The sequence below is a fragment of the Pholcus phalangioides genome, unplaced genomic scaffold, assembly GCF_987345545.1.
Source record: "Pholcus phalangioides strain wild (caught in Gottingen) unplaced genomic scaffold, Ppha-v1.0 ptg000024l_1, whole genome shotgun sequence".
Lineage (NCBI taxonomy): Eukaryota > Metazoa > Arthropoda > Arachnida > Araneae > Pholcidae > Pholcus > Pholcus phalangioides.
In genome coordinates, this window is record NW_028301616.1 from 205,435 (window position 1) to 231,567 (window position 26,133).

A 26,133-nucleotide genomic window follows, 5' to 3' on the forward strand; every position below is an offset into this window, starting at 1 on the left:
TCTGTGCAACCCCTCAACCAAGTCTATATCCCTCTGTAGGTAAGGTCTTCAAACTCTAACAGCATACTCCAGTTCAGGATGAATTAAAGTCAGGAAAAGTGGAAGAATCATTTTAGGAGAACGAGAAGACACCTTCTTAGGAATGAAACTAAGCATTCTGTTTGCTTTTTTGACCACTGCTGAACAGTGTTTAGACAACAGTGTGAGAAGAATTCTGTTCAACTATTATGAAATGACTTAACCGGCATGGGGAGGAGGGGGGGGGGGGTTATGTATGAAAAATTTGAGATCAAAATGAGGGAACGGTTGATTCATTATTCAAGAAAAACTATTGCCTATATACTTTTGCAATAGACTACACAGAGTGGCCACTGTCTTTGTAAGTGATTGATTTGCATAAATTTTATATCAGACCACATTTAGAAATCTGATTGCTCAAAAAATCTCTTAATAACCAAGATAATTCATTTCTACACTTGCCATCATTAACTTTCATAAAAGTGAATGACAATATATAGGTAAGAATTTTGTATTCAAATGTCCAAAAGACCAGTTAAAAAGTTGTTATGCATGTGTGACCAATTCAAATTTGCTCTTTTTTAATACCCAAATGATATGTAATGCCTACTTATATTTTATACAAGATGAATAAAAAATTTTTGTTTATTGTTCCAATGGAACAAGAACTACTTTAGGTCAAACAAGCAAAAGAATAAAAAAAGAGAACTATTACAGGTTTCCATAATAGCAGAAAAGGTTGATGGTGAAACAAAGCATCAGATAATTAATAATGTGACAAAATAATGCGGATTATAATGTTTTGGAAACATTTCACAAAGTATGCCTCTTGAACTTTAACACTAAAACTACCCGAGCTGTCTTTTTGCCTACTATCGCAAAAATTTGTGATATTGCTGTAAATTTTGATATATTTTTAGATTAAACCAAATGCCATAAGAACTAGGGTTGCTTGTTTTGAAATATTGTCATATGAGGGTTTTCAGGGAAATGAAGGTTCCTGGAGCCCCACTCCCATGAAAAAATATTATGTTCATATTTTCTCAAATTTACATAGCTTATTATTCATTGATTTAAAAAATTTGGAATGTGAGTTTGCTCCTGAACAATCAAGTTACACTCCCTCGAACTCTAGGGTTCTGATAAGACAAAAACAATGAAGGATTACTAGGGATGCCACATTTTTCGTAAATAAGGAATTCGATAAAAAACACTGGGTGGGGGTAGGGTAAGTGTGTTTTGTATGTTCGTGAATTTTATTAAGGGCACACTTCACAAAAAATTCTTGGGGGATCAAGTAACCTGAATTCTTAGGGTTCCGCCTCTCCCCCATCCCAGCTGGAGCAATCAAGGGATTTTACGTTTGAAGCTAATACTCAATTTACTAGCAGAAAGAACATGAAGTGTTTTCATCGCAATTCTATTCTAACAGGCAAACAATTTTATAATTTCTCATATAATTGTATAATGATGTCAAAATAGTGGCGTTATATACATGTAAAAACTAGATTATTTGAATGCATTCTACCACGTTTTAGAAAAATTAGCCCATCTTTTTTTGAAACACCTTGTATGTTTGCTTACGTCTGAAATGTAATGAAGCATGGGTGATTCTATAGTCTATTTTTAGAAGAGAAAAATAAATAATAATTTTATTTCTTGAAAAATTCATTCATAGTGTATATAAAATCTGGATAAAAAAAACGAAATTTCCAACTGCAGTCAAAATGACCAATGACCACTCAGTAGTTCTAATGTTAAGGGGAAATCAAAGAAATGAAAGCGCCAAATAAAAATAATAACTATCATACTCTGCAGCAATGTGAGTTGCTTGAGTCAAGCCAGACAATCCTCCTTTAATATTGCCAACAACACCCCTAAAAGAGAAAAATGGCAGAGGGTTATATTGACAAAATTCCTGCATGTGAATAAGTACCTGTGCATAAATAACATTTGTACATATTTTATATTATTATTAACAATCCAGTTCTCAGTATGGATGAACAATTGTTGCATGAAAACCATATACAGAAATGAAGAATATACCGGGTGACCTGTTAATGGACCGACAAACTCAGAGGGTTGTTAGTAGGCATCAAGAGGAACAAAAATTGCGAAAAACACATACAAGCTCTGAGTCCAGAGGAAATGAAAGGTGGATGTCAGTTGATTGCTGAATGTGTTCGTAGGTTGACTCACCATATCTGCCGTAAGCAGAGTCACAAGATGCATAAGCTGGGGCAGGATCACATGCTGCGGACGAAGTAAATTAGCGCTATTATGCGGATGATATCAAAAGCGTATCTGGTATCTTCGGGTGCGTCCGACAACCTTTTTCACGTCGTTGTAGACTATGTCATGACGTCATTGGCCGCCACTTCCAACAACTCTTGTAATAATTAATCGAATAAATCTTTTTGTAGTTATTAGTGTACTTTTTGTTGTTCCAGCGTGATATCGAAACCTGCATGCGTTTTTCGCGATTTTCACACTCTCAATATGGTTTGTGACACCATGTTCCATTGCAATTTTTGTTCCTCTTGATGTCTACTAACAACCCTCTGAGTTTGTTTGTCCAGTAATAGAACACCCTGTAGAGTAAAGGAAGGAAGGAAGGAAAAAACAATTTCATTCTTTGGATTTCACATGACAATCCTGAAATCTGTCTGAATAGAGATCATGCACCTCCTACAATAACAAATGGAGGAGTAACATTTTCCTCAGTGCATATAAAAACGTCCTCTCCACTTTTCAATACAAGATTCTTCAAAAGACTGGTTATTTGTGGAGATGAAGATTACAAGGAAGAAAATTCATCATTGCCCCCACGGGGACACGAACCTCGGTCTCTCGCTTGCCGGTGCCTTTCAACATATATATGCTCCAAGGTTGAAATATTCTATCTGCTTCCGTAGCTTAGATGGTAGAGCACTCGTCCGGCAAGCGAGAGACCGGGGTTCGTGTCCCAGGGGGGGGGGGGGGAGGCAGTGATGAATTTTCTTCCTTATAATCTTCATCTCCACAAATAACCAGTCTTTCGATAAATCTTGTATTTTCCTCAGTATGGCAGTTCATTTTTTTCGCCATCTCTCACAAAATTGATGTCTTGGTTGGCTTTAGCTTGAGCCAAAACATACTTTTGATGATGTCCCAAAAGAGGACAAAATCTCATCAGTAGAATGGAGAAAAATGGGTCCAGGTCCCACAAAAAATGGGCAAGATGGCAAAGTAGTGTCACAACTTGCATTATTTAAGTTTGTTTCCATGTAAAGTGTAGTATAGCCCTCCAAGAAAGAGATGAGACTTGGCTATGTCATTGTACATCATGTGTGTCCAACCTATCTTATTCTTTTCTATAAGGGGAAACCAAGCATGAAAGCTCAATGTCAGTTTTATCTAAAAGATAAGAAGAGAATCATCCGACGTGAGATGAAGTAACAGCCAAGTCTCATTCCATGTTCAGAGGGCTGTAACATTGTAATTGGACCACCAATAAAAAAAATCATGTGGGGAACTAGTAGCCTTAGCTGCTGTAGTGGTCAAGTGGTCATGGCAACAGACTTGAATTGCAAGGACAAAAGTTCAAACCCCACAGCTGCCCCACTGGTGGTCAGCTGAAGTGATTTTCTGTGGTTCTTAACTTTGAAGTGTGAACGCCAATCTCTCTGATAAAAAGTCTTGTCACAGAGAGCAACAGGTGGTACAAAAAAATAGTGTCATTATACTTCAAAAATAAATTTTTTTTCCACATTTTTCTAAAATGGTATATTTTATCTTTAAGCTAAAATCCTGTTTTCCTGTTTTTTTGGCATGAATATCTCTTTTAAATCATCTGACGATACTATTTCACCAAACACTAACTCTGGCCATATCGCTATATTGTAATTTACTGTAATTAATGAGATGGGTTGGAAATGAAGGTGCTATCTATCAATGGTTGCCTCAAGCTCATTAGCGAAAATATCTTATCTATGTGGGCTCTTCACAGAGAAAAACACACAGCATCCATTTTCTAAACATTTATTACATGCACAAAAAATACAAGATGATCACAAACAGACATAACAAAAAACATGGCCTTTCCCGCCAATTCTCCTGGCAGACTCACTGTTGCTTTAGCTAATCTTTACTATACTATTTATTCCAATATGTGTCACAGTGCCATCTACTGATAATAAAAAGAACTATAACTAAAAATCCTACAGCTCGGTCATCCTGCGGCTCACTGACCTCAGTGATCATTTATCATTTTAAATGAACAAAATATTTGTACAAGCATGAAAAATTTAAAACACAATATTCATATAAGCATGAAAACAAATAAAAGCAATATAACTATTGAGACAGTATAAACATGCTTCATGGCAACAGTTGAGGCAGTAATGGTGATAAGACCCTGAATGTTCACAGACTTTTTTGACCGCATGTCTGTCTTTGGGATTCACTTTCATCACCTCATACGGACAGAAGAATTTGGGTCTCGATTTCAGTCCAGAACCGAACTCAGTTCTTTGTGTAGCCTGTAGATCACCAATTTGATAATAGGGTGATTTTACCCTCTTCCTGTTATAAGTCTGCCTTTTATCAGTCTGTCTTGTGAACCTTTTCCTCTGCCTTCTTTCTGATGGCATTTCTTTGATCCTGGAAATCCTGCTCTACAAATTTGCGTCTCTCAGAAAAAGATGGATGTGGAGATCTCTGATAGATAGCCTTTTCGTCATTGAAAATGATTCTTTTCGAAACATTTGTTTTTTCTGGCTTGTGTGCCGAGACTGTTTCTCTTAATTTCTTGTTAACCTCTTGATTATGGGATCCATGCCAGGCTGGTGTTCTTGACTCAGTCTGCATGGGCAACATTTTCTCCTCGTTCTTGTGAATAGTGACTCCACTTTCATCGAACACTAATGAAACCTTGAATTCCAATTCCAATCACTGCTTGAAAGTTCAGTTGTGTTGTGGGTACAACCAGTGGCGTAGCCAGGTTTTGGTCCGTGGGGGAGCGAAATTGTGAAAGGCGCCATTTTTTGTTCGTGCTTAAGGCGCAAACTTAAAATTATGCATTAGTGGAAAGAACTTTAAATTTCCCAATTTATAAAAAGCAAGTTTATTTTGTTTTCAGTTGATGTTATGTTTCAAATTAAATTAATTACCTTTCAATTGATTAAATTTTTTAATTAATTTTAAAAAATGTAGATTCCATTTTATGTTTTGTGTATTTATACAAATGCAAACACCAAAAACAACTGGGAAGTCACCCTAACAGGTAGTTGGAAAAAAATTTAGATTATAATATAAAAAATGATAGGAGAATAAAATAAAAACGAAAAAATATATATTTTCTCTTTTGGGCCGTTCAAGTATTACATCATCATCGATGGGGGGGGGGGGGGGCAATGCTTATGTCATCAACCACCCTTCATGAAAATATGAGTTAGGATTCACAGGGGCAGAGCTGATGCCAAAATTTTTCTGACAACAAAGGGGGGGGGGGTGTCAGTGTTTTGCTGACTTTTGTTGACAAGGAGGAGGGGGTCAAAAATGGATAAAAATTTGCTTACGTAATACTTGAACTGCCCCTTTCTCTAAAATTATTCCAAGATATGAAAGTACAGATAAATCTTCATGCTACCATTTAATCGCTTTTATCATGTTACACTCTTATCGTAAGCACGTATCACATGTACACTACTTCTACTCAATCGTAGAAAGACATTTCTCTTACCGAATATCTGACAAATTAATGCATGCCGGAAAGTTATTTCTTATATTATGTGTGACCATAATGTACACTGCTCAGAACAATTAGGGGAGCAAGCAAAAAAGTGAAGAGAACTGTGCGAGACAGCCACGTATTGGCATACAATGGATAGTACACGTGTATCAATGCGCAATACAGAAAAAAGACGTAAAAAAATTTGGAATTAAGCTTTAATTCTTTGAAAATATGGAAAAAACATGAAAAGATGATTTAGGGCAACAATTTGGTTACATGTAAACGATAAAAAAAAGTACTGTTTAGACATGATGCATGAGTTTTAATAGCGCGTGTGGTCTCCTCGAACAGCTAAGACTGCTGCACACCTGTTTGCCACGGATGCGATGAGGTTATCGATCAGACTTTGGGGAATACTGTTCCACTCCTCAAGAAGTGCAATCTGCAAGTCTCGGACAGTAACAGGCGGCCTTGGTCGCGCAGCAATGCGTCGTCCAGTAGATTCAGGTCAGTAGAGCACGCTGGCCATTCCATACGCTGTATTGTTTCAGCTTCAAGCATGTTCTCCACCAGACGAGCTCTATGCGGTCGGGCATTATCACCCTGGAAAACAAAGGAATCTCCAATGGCTCCAGCGCAGTATCTCGTCTGCATACCTTTGGGCTGTCCAAGTGCCATTCCGAATGATATGCAGGTCCGTACGTCCGCATTATGCTGATTCCACCCCATACCATCCAACCAGCTCGTCTGTATTGTGACCTTTCACGAACGAATGCAGGGGTTATTTCGAGTGCCCCTGTCCCTCCATACCAGAACACGTCGGGTGTCACACTCCAGACTGAATCGGGACTCGTCTGTAAACAGCACTTGGCTCCAATCATGTTGCTCCCAATCTCGATGTTCAGCAGCCCATCTTCTTCGGGCCGCACGGTGACGTGGGGGTCAACGGAATGCAGACCATTGGCCTACGTGCATAGAGCCCTCCCTCATGAAGCCAATTACGTACTGTTTGGCTGGACACCCTTCGTCCTGTTGCCAAGAGCAACCGTCTTTGCAGCTGCGTAGCATTCTCTGTTCTGTTTCAACAGGCTGTTAACCGTACATACTGGTCATCAGTTGCTGTAGTGGCGCGTGGCCGACCTTGCCCTGGTCGACGTCTAACATTTCCTGTTTCTTGGAATCAATTCCACAGCCTTGCAACAACACTTCTGGCGACTCCAACAGCGTCCGCGACACTACGTTGTGTTTGCCAGGATTCCAGTCTACCTATAACAAGCCATGCAATGGATTCCGGTAAATCACGTTGTTGAGTCAAGTCACCTTGTCTAAAAAAAAAATACTGCGCAATCGAATTTCACAGTTACGGCAGTAAAACAGACGTTTCTGCAACATCCCGATTTCTGCCCTTATCTCCTTTTTCTGGTTTTTGACGTCATGAACTTTGATTTGCATATGAAGTTTTCTTCTTCCGTTTCCTGCTAGGCTTTAAATTATGGATGATTCATTTTATGTTACTTATCGGTATACGTCTTTGCGTAATTTTGTTAAAACCATGTGCTCCCCTAATTGTTTTGAGCAGTATATATATGATGTCATCGAGAGGTTTTGCCGTCTTCCATATTAGAAGTAAAACTGACAGGTGTCTGAAGTTTCGTGTTATGCAAATACAACGGTGAAAGCCTGTCTGCTCTCTGCAGGAAGACTTTCCAAACGAAAGATCGGTTCAAGGAAACAGTTATTTTCCGGATATTATGCTGAGGTGAGCTCGGAAAGAAAAGTCATCACGTCTCCGCCGGGACTCGAACCCAGGCCCTCTTGCATACCGGGCAAGCATGCTACCATCTACACCACTGGAGACACATGAATCTGCCTTCCTAATTTCACGCACTGTGTCATGAGGCGCTGAAGTAGAGGCATTAGTAGCCTCTCTTAACTTCAGGAAATGGCCCCCGGGTGGGACGGTTTAGAGAGATATAGATGGCTTTTTTCTCAGCCAGAGATATCAAGGAAACAGTTATTTCCCGGATATTATGCTGAGGTGAGCTCGGAAAGAAAAGTCATCACGTCTCCGCCGGGACTCGAACCCAGGCCCTCTTGCATACCGGGCAAGCATGCTACCATCTACACCACTGGAGACACATGAATCTGCCTTCCTAATTTCACGCACTGTGTCGTGAGGCGCTGAAGTAAAGATCGGTTATCATTCGTATCTAGAAATTGAAAAACAAAAGACTCGCTTCAGCCAACCGCCACTGTAGCAGGAGTGGGGCTCAAACCGGGATGAATCAATCCATCATGATGCCCACACGATCGCAGTGGTTATCACTACTACTAAATTGCAGACGCCCAAGCAGAGGGTGGCTTGAATCCAAAAACGTTAGGAACTGCTTCAAACGAATTAGTGTGTGCCAGAAATTGTCGTATGTGTCCGTAATCTATTTAAGTATCTCTGAGGCATGTTTGTAATGCAACTGCTCATCTTCCGAATCGAAGTGAAAGTGGCAGGTGTGTGAATTGATTGAAATATTTTTTATGTTTTATTATCTACCGGCTTCCTTTGGAGATAGTATTTAAAGGGGGAGTTCTGCTCGAAGTTGAAAAACTTGAAAAGGCACATTGTGCATAGTATATGTATATTTATTTCTAGTGAAATAAATTCATGCGATGTGTTTTATTACAAATCAGAGAAGAATAGAAATACAGTATGTATAGTGATGAATGGTACAGACTAGCGCAGGGGTTCTCAAACTTTTTCCATCCGCGGTGCCCTGTTACTTTAATCAATGCTTGTACACGGCTCCCCAGAGAAGCTTAACAAAGAATCTCTGAAAACCTTTGGGATGCTCCGCAGTGCCCCCGACAAAGGTTGGTGACGCACAGTTTGAGAATCCTCCGGAATAATAATTTCTTGGATTTTCCCCTCGTAATTTGACCAGGCGGCATTTGGGTAAGCGCTGGAAAACCTCACGACACCATACTTCATATTAGAAAGTATTGTAAGCCCTCGGATAAGTGCTAATAGAAAAAATACTAGATAATCTTTTAAGAGCAGACTCAACGTTTCGTGGACACTTTTTGTTTTTCTGAAATAGTATACGTATGTATCTTCAGTTACTTTTAAACTTTCCTCGTAATACATGGACAATTCCAGCCCCGGTCCAGGCTCCTCAAGTGCAAAAGGGACTTCATGAAGATGAGATCCAGTTAAAATTTTCGAGAGTGATCTGTTAGGCAGACATTTCTGAACAGGTAAAGGGCCTTAGAAAAGTCCCTTTGTTGCCCGTAAGATGACCCTGCAGAGACCACCTATGTGTTGTTGTGGGAAATAAAGAAACAAATAATGCCCGGAATTCTGCTTTAAAAAGCAATGAGTATATATAGTGCATTTATATTATTTTGAAAATATTCAATGGATTCTCAAAGTGTGTGTGCTCGTGGCTCATCGCCACCCATTTTTGAGGAACGTCTCAACTCGTTGGTGTATTGATGCGTGCTCATTCAGTTTTTTGTAGTGGGTTTTTTTTTTACATTAGACCAAGAGGGGTTCTTAAACTGTGCACCGCGACAACCTGGTGCACCTCCAATCTTCGTCAGGCGCACCACGGAGCGGTGACCCTGACAAAGGTTTTTTGAAAATATTTTTAGTTAAACAGCTTTAGGGAGTAGGCGGAGCTCGCGGATAAGCATTGAATAGGGGAAATGGGCATCTCGGGAGGAAAAAGTTCGAGAATCCCCTGCCTCAGGCTATTCTGGGAAGTCACGGATAAATGATGATGAAGTCAGGGGGGGGGGGCACAGGTGCCAAAAGTTTAAGAAATACTGGGATTAATTGGAGAGAGATATACGTGTCATGAGTTAGCAAACACTCCGGTCATAACTTTTCCAGGGAATAATTTCTCCGATTCAGCACACAGCTGTATATGCATAATTATGAAACAAACAGTGATTCATAGAAAAGAGAAACTACACCATGAAAAAAAGACAAAGTTTCTGAAAAAGTCACATTTTAACATAAAACTATGCACTATCACTGTAAAATATAGTACAATATATTGCAGTACAAATATAAAAGACTAACTTCCTCTCCCATTTTCTACATATCAGAGCGCTATTGTCCCAAGATTATAGATTTTTTATTTACCCACCTTTAAGAAAAACTCTTCCAGAACTCCCTTTTGTGCCACAAAATCTTGGGTGTTTTACGGCTCAAAAGCTCATATCTGGTTTCCACCTTTTCTTAGTCTTTGACACTACCCTATACACAAGCTAGTAGCTCTTGCCAAGGCACCTGCAGATAACGTGGCATTTCTAGGCGTTATGAATCTAGCTAAGCCTCCCCCCCCCCATACATAAAGTGGTATTTCTAGGACCTCAAGCCATGGGCGGAGATACGGGAAGGAGGGGGACCCCCCCCCCCCAGCGTCAAAGGTGGAGTCGACTGATCTAATGTATATATTTCAAGATGAATTGACATCATCATCCTCGTGCCCCCCCCCCAGACTTTCCAAGTCTATCTCCGCCTATGCCTCAAGCTCTACATAAGGCGCCCAAAGAAAAGGCGATACTTCTTGGAGCTTGAATCCTAGCCATTACTTCATAGGTTCAGTGGTCTGTCCACAATAGGTTCCCGTGTTTAATTTCTTCAAAAAGCGCCTTAGTCAAAGCTCTTGGTGGCCCTTCAGAACAGAATGAACATTTCGTGAACACCATATCCTCATACCTATGAAAGGTACTTCAAGGAGCTCTACCAAGAACGACCAATAGCAATAGCAAAAGTTAGAGCTAGAAGCGGGCAAGATTCTGCCCTTTAATGAAGGTGGGGGAACAGAGGCTGATCTGAACATGCTTCCAGATGAAGAGCGTGAGAGCAATTGTCAAAAATGGTAATGAAAATCTACCTTTTCTTTTTTTCCTTCTTTTCTTACGGGTTAACAAACCCAATCACTGTGAAACTGTAAGAGGTGCAAATATAAATGTAGATTTTGTTCCTTACTCATCACATTATAGTCAATGAAGGTATAAAATTAAAAAGTCAATATTTTTCAAGTTTTTTAAAGATCATAAGCCATTTAGAAAAACAGGCGCCAATGTAGGCAAAATTTCGATTGGGGGAGTAATCGCTCCCTCTGCTCCCCCCCCCCCCGGCTACGCCACTGGGTACACCATGCCACGTAAGGGTGAAGCTATTTCTGTCCAACTCAACTTCCAGTTCAAAGGAACCTTTAGTCCGCACTTGCCTGGCACCAATGCTAGATAATAGTATGGGCTTACGCATCAATTCCGGAATGCCAACAGCTTGTCTGTATATGTCCTCATGCAATAGGCATACTGCACTACATGCATTGATGAGTGTACAAACTGTCAAATTTTTGAATTTCATCTGTTTAGTAGGAACCTCTCCACCTTCAGTACAGTCACATATTGATATTTCTATGAAATGAGTATCGGGTGTTCTCTCTCTATCCTTGTTGAATGACATTGAGCAATTGTTGTTCTTGAATAACTCAGGACACTGGAACTTTAAGTGGCCCACATTACCACATCGATAACATCTTACTTGACTTTGTCTCTTGTTTTTCGTAGTTCGTCTGTTTCCAGGCGTTCATCTTTCTACATCTTCATCCTCCATTTCTTTGTCTCAGTCGAACTTGTCCTAGATATTTCAGAATGTTGGTTTTGGGAATTTTTATCATTCCCACTCACTAGTATGTGATGTCTTGACAGGTCTCTTAACTTTCGTAATCATCAAGCTTTTCTGACAGTTCGGTAGGAGAGTCAAATTTACTCCATTCGTCTAAATGACAATCTCAGAAATCAACTGGGCACAGTTTTTTAATTTGATCCGTGATGATCAAATCCCTTAACTGATTTAATGTTATTTTTGAAGTGGATCTCCAGCCATCAAAATATGCACATAATTCATGATGAAAGTCTCGCCAAGTACTGGTCTGCTTCTTCTGATGTGAGATAAACAGCTGACGAAACATTTCTGCTGTCAATATAAATCTTTTCATCAACAGTTCTTTTACAAGGTCATAATTTTCCACATTCTCTTTGGGATCTCGTACAATCAGATGATTTATCTCATGAGGTTGTAGTCCTAGAAGATGAGTGACCCGTTCCTCCTTCGATAGCGATACCTGGAGAGCTTGTAGCTCGAACAGCACTAGGTAGAGACTTATATCATCACTCATATCGAACCTCTGCATCAGATTTTGGAAGTATTTGCTTGGACTTTTAGAATTTTCAAACTCAGTTCTTTCACCTGATCGGGATTCTATCTTAATTTTCAGTTTCTCTATTTCCAGTCTCATACATTGTACTTCCATCTCGTCTTTCCTCCATTGCCCTTTGATCTCGTCTTTCCTCCATTGCCCTTTGATCTCGTCTTTCCTCCATTGCCCTTTGATCTCGTCTTTACTCCATTGCCCTTTGATCTCATCTTTCCTCTGCTGCTCTTCTATTGTGTCTCTTCGCCGATGCTCCTCCTTTCTATCACCTATGATCGTTTTCAGCAACTCTTTGCAAAACGCATCATATTCTTTGTTTTCAAGAATGGCCTTCTTGAGATCTATGATTTTGAAATTAGGAGGAGTGTCCAACCCTAATTCACTCACGAGCACCTGCAAGTCCTCTTTGATACCCTGTGCCAAATAAGACATGGTGACCTAGTGAAAAATGCTCAATTTATAAAGATATATGCGGATGAGTTACAAAATAAATGAACATAATAATATATGCATATACTCAAAATGCAATTGGGAACATCACCATAAGGGAAACTCAAGTCAATTACACATAAATGACACCGCAATGTACTTTTGGTCAGAAACACTTTTTTTTCCTCACGGGCACAAAACAGTTATCACGATTCACATTTATCACGGATGCACATTTTTTGAGTCTGGACGACCCATGATGAAGATGAAACCGATCGCGAAAGCCTCAGCACAGTCTTACGAACATGAAACTGATCGCGAAATTTTCAGTGCAGTCATGCGAAGACGAAACTAGTTGCAAAATCTTGTCGGGCTGACTCCCATGAAGAGGAAATCTTCATGCAATCCTCAAATCTCCGAGCCTGGGTAGCCCACACGAAACCTTCCCGCAATCGTTGAACCTCCGCCTAGGTGGCTAACACATGGCTGCCAACTTTTGAAAATTAGGGAAATTATCGCGTGGACCCGTGTATGCTAAAAATCACTCCCTAATAAGTACAAAAGGGATTTTTCTGAATAAAATAGGGATTTTCCCACACATAAAAGTTAAAGCATAGGGAATAAAATCCCTACTCAAAAATTGAAGTCAAATAAAATAGGGATTTTACACAAATGGAAGTTAAACCCTTGGGAATAAAATCCCTATGCAAAAAACAAGTGAAATTTGAAGCCAAAACTTCAAAATGGTGATCTAAAAAAATAAATATTGTGTTCAATCAGAAATGATGCGAACAAAAATTCTGAGCGAATGACTCCAAAATCACAGGAAGATGAAAGAAAAAAAAAGCCAATTTTTGAAGAACACCAACTTTTTGTGATACTTGTGTGTGCTTGATGGTTTTTTTTTTCATTTCACATGAGTGGATGTCAGTCTTTCCACAATGATAGTGCACTGATTTGTTCAGATTCTCTCTTCCTTGCAAAGTCTGCAAGATATAAATTCAACAGAGAAACTTGTGGTGGAGATACAATGCCTTATAAATGATCTTAAAGAGAAAAATATATAATCAATTTCACACACGTTCGAAGGCACTGTGGCATTATTGGGAATGAGAGGGCAAATGCTATCGTATGGTCTGCTACACTCCTTGATGCTATAGAAAATGTGAAACCTCCAAAATCTCACTATAAGTATGTCAATTGACATAAATCTATTCATCAATAGAAAATGGAATATATCAGTTCCAAAAATGCAAGGCTGGTAAAGAGATTCTTCCTTTCGATTCCAGCGAGAATGAAATGCCATCATTTCTCCACCAACTTTCACTTGACTCAATTTATTGCTGGGCACGGGAACTTTCAAAGTTATCTCGCCAGAATGAAACTTGCCACTATTTCATTGTGTACATGTGAAACCGATGAAAAAGATCTCATACATCTTCTTCTGACATGCAAAAATTTGACAGAGAGGGTTCATCTCAGAAGAGAACTTAAGAAACTTTCAATTTCTTGGCCGCCTGTATTCTGTATTGTCCAATTTAGTCAGATAAAAGGAAGTTGATCAACTTCTGAAATTATACGTCAAAATGTCTTTGCAAAAAAATAATTTGGTTACTGTTTTATTACTTTTATGTACAGTGTGTACATTATTATTTTTTTTGAATAATTAGTCTTATTTTTCATTTTAATTACTATTTTTTCTATTATTATTACTTTTTATTATTGAATTTAATCTTTATTCACTATTTTCATGTAAATGTGTGGTATATTTTTCTATTAATGTATGTATTGTGTGAATTTTTTTAATTTTAAATATTTGAATTGATACCTTATGGCATCCACTGTGCCATACTATGCTTTCAATTGCATTTATATGTTATTGTACATGTTGATTTGATTTTCATTCTTTTTTTTATTACCTGTATTGCAATTCTAAGAGTTTCTCCGAATCATATGTTTGTTAGTGGTTAGTCACATTTGTAAGCCTCGTGGCATACTCTGGGGAACACGAGGAGTTGTTTCTGTAGGACTCAAAAAAAAAAAGTAGTAGCAATGAATTCTTTCCTATGCTATGACATAATCTGTTTTGTGCTTTGCACAGTGATAATATCTGAATCTGTGAATATTGTGTACAAATCGATCAGATACAAATAATAAAAGCATTGGATAACATCTCACCCAGAAAAACCAGTTATGCCTTCTTTTATATTAGTTCCAACACCTCTAAAAATAAAAGAAAATAAAAATAAGTTATCATGACTGAAACAACACGATTGCACATGAAGTGAGCCATATTCACATTATTTTGATATTCAACGTTTTTGAAATTCGTGAAATACAAATTCTTGAATTTTTAGTTAAGATCAGAATAGATTTCAATATCCCCACTTCTCGACTTACAAAATCTGATTCGAGCATCATCTGAGAAGTCCAGATTACAATACATAATATAATGTACACTGAATTTGTTGAAAGTGAAGTGTCTACAGTTCTGTTAGGACACAGCTCACAAGCAAAAATAGATGAAATTTAATGTTTGAAAGATATAAAAATATAAGCATCACAGTATTAAGATTGTGCAAAAAAGTCATGTGATGTCAGTAAGTGGCTATATATCTGAAATCTTCATAAACCTTTTATACTTTATCATGTCTACTTCCCAAAAGTGGTGCTTAACATGATGAAAACCACAAGGACACTCAAGTGATTTGAAAACTGGTTGGGGAAAATTAAAGAAATTTGGTAATAGAATAAAATTAGATGGTAAAGAAAAACATTAAATGTTTTATTCTCACTAGCATAATGAATAATTTAATACAAATACAATGCCACGAAAGGAAAAAGGCCCAATGAGGTGGCTGAGAAAAAGATGCCCAAAACAAATATGGATGTCATATAATTCAAAAATACAGCAACCCAATTAAAAACACAATCACAAAAATTATGAACAATATATACACATGATACAATGCCCATAAAGAATATTATGGTTGTCTTATTCTAAGTATGGATAGCTTCTCGATTTACCCCAACATGTTTATCGTATTTCTTTTTAAACAATTGTGTTACAATTTACTACTTCCAGGGGTAAGCTATTACATTTATTAACAACCCTATCAGAGAAAAATTCCCTGCGACACCATAACCTCGCATTGTCCCTCACCAATCGATACTGGTGTCCCCTTGTAAAAGCAGTCGATTGGTGGTGCACTAAAAGTTCATGGTCCATCCTATCCATCCCCTTGAAAATTTTGAACACTTTGATCACATCTCCCTAACACCTGCGCTCATCCAATGTAAACATATTTGAAAACTTGAGGTCTTTCTTCATAACCCAATCCCTGTGTGCAAATAAGGACACGCATAGCTCTTCTCTGCACCCCTTCAACCAAGTCTATGTCCCTCTGTAGGTATGGTCTCCAAAACCTTACAGCATACTTCAGTCCAGGAAAAACTAGGCCTCAAAAAAGCAGAAGAATGACTTTAGGGGAAAGCAAAGAGACCTTTTTCGAAATCAAACCAAGCATTCTATCCAATTTTTTGACCACCGCTGAACAATGTTCAGAAAACCTAAGCCGTCGTCAATGAGAATTCCCAAATCAGTGACCCTAGTTGCATCCAGGATAGCGACACCATTCAACTCGTAACAGAACTGTGGGTTGTTCAAACCAAAGTGAACGACCATGCACTTGTCAATGCTAAACGTCATGCTCTATTCATTTGCCCATGCTGCAATCCTGTTCAAGTTGGTCTGGAGCAACTCCCTATGACTTTGATTCCCAATTATCCCCATCAGCTTTACGTCATCTGCGAATTTGCTAGCAATCCCATCGATACCCTGATTGAGTTTATCGATAAAAGTGAAAAAAGTATGGGGCAAAGGACACTTCCTTGAGGAACTACACTTGTGATGCCTGTCCAACCAGAGAATTCCCCATTCAACATAACTTGTTGCAACCTAGCTCTTAACCCCGATTCTATCCAATTCAACAAGTTGCCCCCAATTCCAATCTTGTGTAAACGCTTCAAGAGTTTACCCTGTTGGACCCTATCGAATGCCTTCTGGAAATCAAGCTAAACAACATCTACATTTTTGCTCTTACCCAAAGCCTTAGTCACGTGATCATAGAAGCAAAGGAGATTAGTTACACATGACTTCCCCTTTCTGAAACCATGCTGATTATCCAACAATACATTATTCTCGTCTATCCACTTCACAAACTGCCTTTTGATGATAATTTCCAAAATTTTAGAGAGGGAGCTCGTCAAACTCACTGGACGATAATTTGACACCGCTTCTCTACTACCCTTCTTAAATATCGGAACAACGCTAGCAAGTTTCCAATCTCTTGGGATGATACCCTCAGCAACTCTACTCCTGTATATCTGTGCGACTGGTCCCAACAATTCATTAGCACATTCCCTGAGGACCCTGGGATAGATATCATCTGGTCCTGGTGCTTTGCTTGCACATACATTTCTTAGAAGATTTAGGACCTCCACGTCTTCTACTTGAATATCGTTAAGGGTTTTATTACCCCATGCAACACCCATATATCAAATATCATTATCTCCATTAAAAACCGACGCGAAAAAGTCATTGAAAATACTACACATGCCTACATTGTTTTTTAACCTAGACCCTCCTATTGAGAGGGGGCCAACTGTTTCTTTACATCCATTATTGATGTATCGAAAAAATGATTTTGGGTCAGAGCCAATGTTATCTGCCAACCTAGATTCAACTTCTTTTTTACTATCCCTTATCGTTTTCTGAAACATTCTTCTTTTATCAGTAAACAATCATAGGTCACCTCGTCCACTTTTATACTCTCGGAATGCTCTTTTCTTTTCAAGATAAAGGTTACACACGCTATCCGTGAACTATAGAGGGTGCGATGTACAAACACGCTTTTTTCAAATAAAGTCTATGACGTCATGCAAAACAGAGGGCAGCTTCGTACTAAATTCTGCCCATTGACCCTACCACTCCTACTGACTCCAACCGTCTTTGAAAACTTCCGCTAACCTTCCTCTCAAAACATCAAAAGAGATCTCCGAAAACAAGGAACCAGTCTTTTTTGTAATCAACCTTACCCAAGGAAAAGTTACAGTGAAATCTGACGATACGATGATCACTGGAAGAAAACTCTTCCCCCTCCGAAACATGTTCAACAAGATCCTCAGAACTAGTAAGAACTAAATCCACAATAGCAGTACCCCTAGTGGCTTCTGATACATGATGATACAAAAAATTTGAGCACCAACTTAAGTCCCTTTCATACTGATCTCTAGATGAAAGGTTCTCCCCAATCAATACCCAGGTAATTGAAATCCCTAGTATGATAACCCTCTTACGCTTACACATGTAGGAAATTTCACGAAATTTGGCGATGTAGTTTGGATACCTATTCGGTGGATTGTAACAAATCCCAACAATAAGTTTATGATGTCTTTTGTTTTCAAGCTCAACCCATATAGTTTCAATATCATTTCTCTTCACGTTACACTCTTTAGCTTTCAAACATGATTTCACATATATCAACATTCCACCCCCTTTCCTATCAGATCTATTTCTCAAAAAAACATCATATCCTGAGATGTGTAAGAAAGATTCATCCCCATCGTTTGCCCAAGATTCTGTAATGGCTATGAGATCCAGGCCCTCCACGACTATCAGTTTCTAAAAAACTTTCTTATTACCCAAGCTCCTGGCATTTATTAGCACACATTTTAATTTGCCCAGTGATAAGATGACAACAAAAATGAATGAAAACATACTTAAGGCCTTGACCGACATCCCGCAGTACTTCTCTTGGTTGCCAATGGCTGCTGCTCAATCCGTGGGTTTCTAGTTCTTTGATCCTTTTGTTATATGTTTCCAATTTCTTCTGTAGCTGGGCAATAGCTTGTGCAGACTTTTGATTTTTCTTCTCGAAAACGCTTTTGATCCTCTGAAGCTGCTGCTTATCAGCATTGGCAGCAAGTTTGAGATACTCATTGACATTTTCTACAATATAGAGAAATAATAAACTGATATACAGTAAAAATCCTATATAACGATATCATTCTTTGGTCTTCACATACTTTTCATAGCGTTAATATATTTCATCTATAACTATAACTTCTCAATAACGATACATTTCTCTGGCCCCTTGAGTATAATATCATCAGTGTTTCACTGTGTATGGTTGTAAAAGAAAAGTCTATGCAGGGGTGTCAAATTGGAAGGGCCCAAAGAAACTATTAGCAGCCCGAAATGTCCCAATGAGATCCAAAAAAAATATTTATGAAAAAAATCAAAAAATTTCAAGATTAAGATGAATTGATATCAATATTTATACCCTAATGGAGGTTGTAATGTTTAATGTTGATTACTCTCAATCTTTGAGTCCAAATATTGACATTATGCTGGATGAAGATGAATTACCAGAAAAAAATAATTTATGCCAAGCTATTAAATTTTATTAATTTTTTACTACCCTTAAAATATGCAAAAACTGGTAAGTCAACCAGACACGATGGGTAACACTCGAGTTCTTTAAATCCTCTATCATGATCCCATAGGCCTATCTTTTGTCAATATTTTAAATGGCATATAATGGTACAGTAGACTAGCTAATCTGGCACATATCAGACCAGGGTGTGCTTTATTACAGAAATTGCTAGATAACTGGAAATTAAAAGCCCATCTAAATAATATAAACTGTACACAGACATGCTCAAAGAAAACATGCCTACACCCATGCTAGATTACTGGATGGACTGGATTAGCACATAGCCAGATTATTGAGAGATATTCATTAATTGAAAGTTTGAAAACTGGCCTTATTTGTCCTTTGCATAAATAAGGCTCAGTCAACCATTTAAAGGCCAATGTTCCATAAATGGAATATTGGCCTTTCAAGAGAGCCGGATTCTAGGGATATCTAATGTGTAGTGTGCTGCTTTGATTTTCCCGTTTGAACCCCAGGGTGTTGTCATCATTCGACATGTGTATAGGGTCTAATTTTAGGTAATATGACACAGAAGAATGTGCTTTCTGGGGTGGATTGTTTGTATCGGGTGAGTATGGTTTTATTCTTATAAATGTATGAACTGCAGACTAATCAAACCGAGTTCGAAAATCTCAGATAGTGTGTTGTGTTCAGCTGAGTGTAACCATATCAAAATCATATCTCACATTAGAAGAAGCTGTAAGATATTTAGAAACACTTTCAGAGTCCAAATTAGAGGACATAGATACATGAAAATTACAATTATGTGGTAATGAAAATGGGACATCACGGATGAAGCTGATATTGTTGAAAATGATCTAGTATCAACAGTGCCAACTGATGTATGTGAAATACTAGATAATTTTGCAACAACGAGGATGAGGTGTAAGAAAACTTCTGAAATGTGTTCTTCAAAAGATGTACGACAGAAAAAAGAAGCAAAACATAAGTGCAACACTCAAGTCTCAAGAAAAAGCAAGACAGTTTTGAGCAATCCGAAAAAAACTTGCATGGGATAAACTAAAATTATTTCTAGAATCCAATCAAAACCTCGGTGCTTGATACCTTTGGGAAAGATTTGCCATATGACCATTATAGAACATTGATATAGCACCATTCATTTAGAATTGTGAGAAGCGAATCTTATTTTGCATTTGAAATTCCGAAGAGAAGCGACAATAGACCTTCTACAAACAAAGGAGGGGTTATTTATTTATCCAGGTCCACGTTGTCAACTGAAAAAAACATGTCAGGTCATTTGATGGCCATTATATTGCGTCTGCGACACAAGGACGGTGTGTGGTTTGCCACAAAAAAAAACACTATGCATAAATGCTACCAGCTACCAATGTGAAAAACGGGCCCATCAAATATATACGTTTTCCTTCTTTTAGCACGGACATTAGAAAACAAATTTGAATTTTCTGCACTAATTTTTATGTTAAAAAAACCAGCATGTGTTACGAATTTGAATTTGTAGTAGAAAATAGAAAATTTCATAGGATAACTATACTCCTGAAATAAATAATCGTGAGAATATAGGCGATACCAGTCTCCACTTTCACCTCTCCCCAAGGGCCAATGATCCATAAATGGAACATCGTGAAAAACAAAGGAAAAAATTTTTTTCTTCAAATTTCAAAGTTGATCTATGTATAGGCATGCAAAAGGACCTCGAATTCCAAACTTCAAAACAATAAGTGACTTTGCTCATAGTTCGGCCTTTAAACGGTTAATAACCTAGGGCATTATCGTCCAGTGTTACTCCTTTGTTCTGTCTTGAAGATTTAAACACCAATTTTACAATGCCAACTTATATCATAACTTTATGTAAAAGATGTTATCTCCTTCTCAAATTGGAAGGAGAAAAGTCATCAACAACTGATAATATATTCATTTCAGGCCGCCTTATTTATAAACAAATCTCGAAAAAAGGTAGGAAACTTTTTGCCTTTTTCATTGACTTCAAAAAAGGCCACATTTGATCATATTAATAGAAACATTCTTTTCATAAAGGTTTTCAATTTGGTCTCAGTTATAAGTCCATCAATGCTATTGACATTGCCTTGTACAACTCCATTCATGAAATAGTATTAACTGTCAGGGGACTTCACTGACAATTTCTTGATCGAAACTGAGGTAAAATAAGGACCGTGTTTATGCCCAGCATTACTTAATATTTTTCTGAATTATGTTCTCATTGAACTTCCTAATCCTGATCTTCTGGGGGGTTTTATTTCTCGCACAAAAGTAAATGGTTTGGGATATGCTGATGATTTAGTCCTATTTTGGCAGATAATAGTGTTGTTCTATGAAAAATAATTTCCTATTTGGAATCCCTTGAACATACCGGAATGGAAGTCCGAAAGTATTTTGAAAGGGCAACAAACTATATAACTCCTTCCGATGGATTTTAATGGCCAAGGAAATTGGAATAAAAAAAGGCTTTGGCCTATTGCTTAACATACCAAGTTATTAATACCACATTTTTGGCAATAACAAATGTGATTGCAGCATCTTTTTAATGCTAAAATATAACAAATAACTAGTTATAACCAATACATTAGTAAATCATTATAATTAATAATTATTAATTTTATTGTTCATTTATTATTTTTCTTTCATTTCCAATTTACTCCAATTGAATGCAGTTTTTTATTTTTAAATTTAGATATATAAAAAAAGATATACCCCTGGTATATGATAAGAAAGGAGAACATTCCACAATAGTAGTGAAAGACCCAATGCCTCATAATGCACTAGAATGGGTGACCATTATTTCACACATCTGAATAGTGAGGCCATGAAGATTTTGAAATATGTTTAATATATGTTCTATCGTACTTTGTGCACATTTAAAATTTTTGTCTGCCAACACAAAGTAATTTTTTCTAGTGAAATGATAAAAATTGTAATAATTTTTAACCATTTTTCATTTTTAATACTTCAATTTTAAACTATCATTTAAATCATTCAATCTCTCCATTAACTGGATGTCCATTTCCTTCACAATAATTACAGTGAAACTTCTATTGGTGGCCACTCTATTCCACAGCCAACTTCCCTATGCGGCCTGTTTTTCTCAGAACTGCCTATGGGCTTCATTAGACATAACACAAAAATCACCCCGATTCTGTGCCACCGCTGTATGCCCAGTCAGCAGTCAATCTGTCCACGCCACTTCCTTATAGATGAGTTGAAAAAAAAACCAACAAGTTTTTGTGCCTTTTTTCTTCTTCCAATGCATTCAGAGCTGATAGTTCTCTTTGTATAACCTTGTAATCTTTATACATCGGCATAAATACCTTTTCAGATCAATCAAATTTTCTGTTCATGTGTGATGACAAAGGCTAATGTTATATGATTGCTTGTAGCTGATAAAACAATTTAAAAATTTGCTCCCAGGGTGATAGAACAAACCAAACAAATAACCTATGATCTCCATTGAGTAGGTAAAGGATATGGAAGTTTTGGCTCTGTGGATACTTTCTTCACTTTTATCACTTACAGTTTCAATAGAACAACAGAGAGAGAGAGTGAGAGAGAGTAAAAGAAATGTGAGGAAAGAACATGTACAATACTTGCTATAAAGAAAGAACAGATCCCAGATAGTACAGATTAAGGGATTGATCGGATGATCTGGTATTTAAAATTCTACAGTGAACCTCAATATACATAATGATACCAGACCAAGAAAAAATATCGAGAGGCAACATTATCATCACATGTCATCAAACTTATACTGCTGTTGGAAATTTTTCCAAATCAACATTATTAGTACCACCAAAGAATATGCTTTTGAGTATTTTATTTGCCACAAAATATTTTAATTGATTAGCTGATAAAAGAAATTCAGTTAGATGTATCACTCCTGTGAAGGGGTTTATCGCATTACACTTTGGTGTATCACACAGAAAGTAGCAATACTGAACAGTATCTGTGATTAGGTGATGCACAATACCAATATTATTTCGTCTTTAGAAAAACTGAAATATGTGAGATGAGTTAAAAATTACACTGAAGGATATTTCAAGCGAAAAATAAATAAAAACAATGTTGTAGAGGTTTCAAAATTCTCCTTAAAAATATTGTTATGGAGGTGTTTATCATAGTAAAGGATATTGTGTTGCATTGAGAAGTTTTTAAATTTACAGGCTATAGGTGATTTCGAACAAGAATTGAAAAAATGCCATTGTAGAAGGATATATCATTATACAGAGTATCGTTTTAGCAAAGTTTCACTGTATATGTATCTTATCTGCTTGTTGAGCATTGTAAATACATTGAGTTTAAGATTTTTTTTGTAATATTGAAAACCATTATTTTGACACGCACCCTCTGAAATGTGTTTTTTCTGTCATACAACCTCTATTCAGCTGTCACCTCTGCAGGTGGCCACTTTTTTGTAGAATGCCGAGTAGCCATCTTAGAGGAGTCTCATTGTATTTCCAGAGATGAAGAAATTACCAATGAAGTCTGAAATTTCCTTATTGATAAAAATGGTAAAGATACTTTGTAAGTGTAAATAAACAACAATGGTGTTTTTAACAAATTGCTTGGTTTGTGTGTGAGAGCAGAAAAAAACTTATCTGAAATAATATTACTGAAAAAAAAATATATATATATATATATATAGCATGAATCAGAAGATGAAAAACTGTCCCATTTTCTGTAGAATATGTATACTTTTTATAAATATATTTAGTTTTAACAATAATCTCACTTTAGATCAGTTTCCCAACTTTTTATGTCTCATCGCCCCCTTCTTCAGAAATTTTTTGCTCCCATTGCCTCGCAATGCAATCTAACCAATAGGATCCTATGTTATACCCGTAGTTTCTACCGCCCCCCTGGAACTTTCCCATTGCCCCTACGGGGGCATTAATGCCCACGTTGGGAATCACTGCTTTAGATGAATGCATATTTGATAATCTAAAAATTTTGATTTACCAACTTAGGTTTATTCCAATTATTTATTTATATAATATTGTTGGCAAAAATCTATAAAAAAAGAATGGTGGTGCAATAATTACGTTGGATAATAGAGGTTTAACTGCAATCAGATATTCAAATAAATACAATGATTACAAAATTTTCATTGAACTTAAATTTTTGACTGGTTTTCCCCCTTCCCCATATCTCTGTTACAGTATTCACTAGAGGCCCATTGGCATCCACAGTGAAAACTACATGGCAAGTTCTGATTTGTATGCCCACTGTCAAATAAAAATAATGCTGATACTGACATCATTCACTTCTCACAAAGGACTCTGTTCCAGGTTTAATGAGTCTTCCCTAAATTTTATTCTTATAAATTAACAATCAAATCAAATTTGAGTTTGAAAGCCCCATCAGATGACGCAGATCTTGGTCAGTGCTTAATATCTTGCATGTCTTCTGCCCATGCAATCTAGCCTCAAAAATATTTGAAAAAAACTCACCCTATCCCTCCAAAATCCCCTGGCATGTGCAGTTTTACACATTTCCAGATACAGCCCTGTTTAGATTGTCATATCAGATATGCAAACAATGGCTTGAGCTTGTGTGGTGTAAATCAAATTCATAAATAATCAAAACAGATTTGGAAATAATTATGCAATATAAATTACCATCTCTAGCAGTTTGTCCTTGTCTAATCAAGTCTTTTGTTCGGGCAATTTTCTGCTGTGTCTGTTCAATGGCAGCACGTGTGCGATCAGGAGTTGTACCACAATCCGTACCATCACTAGCATTCAGAAGCCCAGAGGAATCCCCGCTTCCATTCAGCTAAAATGAGATAGTTAAAAATAAGCTAAAAAGGTAAGTTTATAATTTAATAAAAAAAGTGGTCTTTAATCTAGTGTCTACCAGACTTTTCCTTGACACCCAGGAATGGCTAAAAATTACTAAAGTGGCGATTGAGTGTGTGCATTCAGGTTGCATCATCTACAGACTCCTGAACTAACAAAAGTAACTGTTCGGAGAAGGCTCTCGCTGAACAGTCTGCAGCAGCAACACGCTGCCTATCTCTGTTGCTCCTTTATTAATTATATTTAATCAGTAGAGACTGGTAGTTCAGGCAAAATGCCATAAATGCCTTTTTTTTGCCTATTTTCAAACTTTTTTGGTAAAATTGCCTTTTTTGAAATTTTCTTACAGTAAATGCCTAACTTAACATAGCTTTAAATCTATTAGTGAATTTTATCATAATCTGTAAAACTTGGAGCATTGAAAACTTCAAAAGAATTGATATTATTAAAAAAATTTTCAGCTCTCAGTATTAATTAGCACTAGAAACTCCCCCCCCCCCTTCCAGTCCCATTTAGATGCAAAGTGATCTGAGAGATTGGTGTTGCCATGCCTTAACTTTGCTTTAACCGGATGGCATTAGTTTGAATGATTTTGTTTCAGGTGAATGCAGCCCGTGCTAAAAAAGCAAAGGAAAACTAGGAAGTTTTTGTCTCTCTCCACACGCTTTACATAATATGTTTCGCTCAGGCATTGGACTGCGTTGTATGTGTATAGCTCACCAATGACTGTTCCAAGAGATCATGAATCGATGTCATGGTCATGGCTCACACAAGGCAGAGTGGGAGCAGACAGGGCTCTGGGGCCTATTTTGCTTTAATTTAATTTTTTTTTGTAACATAAATGGATTGCAAACAAGCATGGCTATTTATTAAACATATATATTTAATATTCGATTAAATTGGCCACAGTAGCCTTCAGGGGTGTTTGGCAGATGCGACCACACAGGGCCCAGCGCTTGAAGGAGTCACTCATACATATTAATATTTTAAAAAAAGTTAATTTTTTTTGACAGAAATAAAACGGAATAGCCATGTTTCAACTATAGAAATGAAAATGATTATTCCCAATAAACAGGAATTATTTGCAATTTGAAGCCCCACAGATAATTTTCTCTACTGGCTCCACGTCTGGTAATGGCGGTCCTGAAATTGGCCAAATCCTGAGGATCTACTAACATTTTATTTCGGGTATGAAATTTAACTAAGATTATAATGCAGTTATTATAAATTACTAGCTGATACTCGGCGACGTCGCCCGCCCCGTAAAAAATGTATATACGTATAGCTCATTAATTATTTCTTAATCAAAAAAATTTCTGCATCAAGTAAGAAAAAATTACTTTTATTTTTTAATATTTTAATTAAAATCTTCAGGCAATCGCTTGTGGATACACAATATTTTTTTCTTTTTCCATCTGGTGTGTAGATGTACAAATTTTTGCTATTACCAACATGCG

General features: G+C 37.2%; 1 protein-coding gene across 2 annotated transcripts in view; it reads right to left on the reverse strand.

Moving 5' to 3' along the window:
• Nucleotides 1–26,133, reverse strand: part of LOC149068531 (transmembrane and coiled-coil domains protein 2-like) — a 106,893-nt gene that overhangs the window by 50,153 nt on the left and 30,607 nt on the right. For both annotated transcript variants that reach the window (XM_089251350.1, XM_089251352.1), the window contains exons 3-6: nt 24,497–24,653; nt 18,172–18,400; nt 14,569–14,613; nt 1,830–1,895 (exon numbers count right to left, since the gene is read on the reverse strand). In XM_089251350.1, coding sequence (XP_089107476.1) covers nt 1,830–1,895; nt 14,569–14,613; nt 18,172–18,400; nt 24,497–24,653 — 497 coding nt within the window. The remainder of the gene's footprint in view (nt 1–1,829; nt 1,896–14,568; nt 14,614–18,171; nt 18,401–24,496; nt 24,654–26,133) is intronic.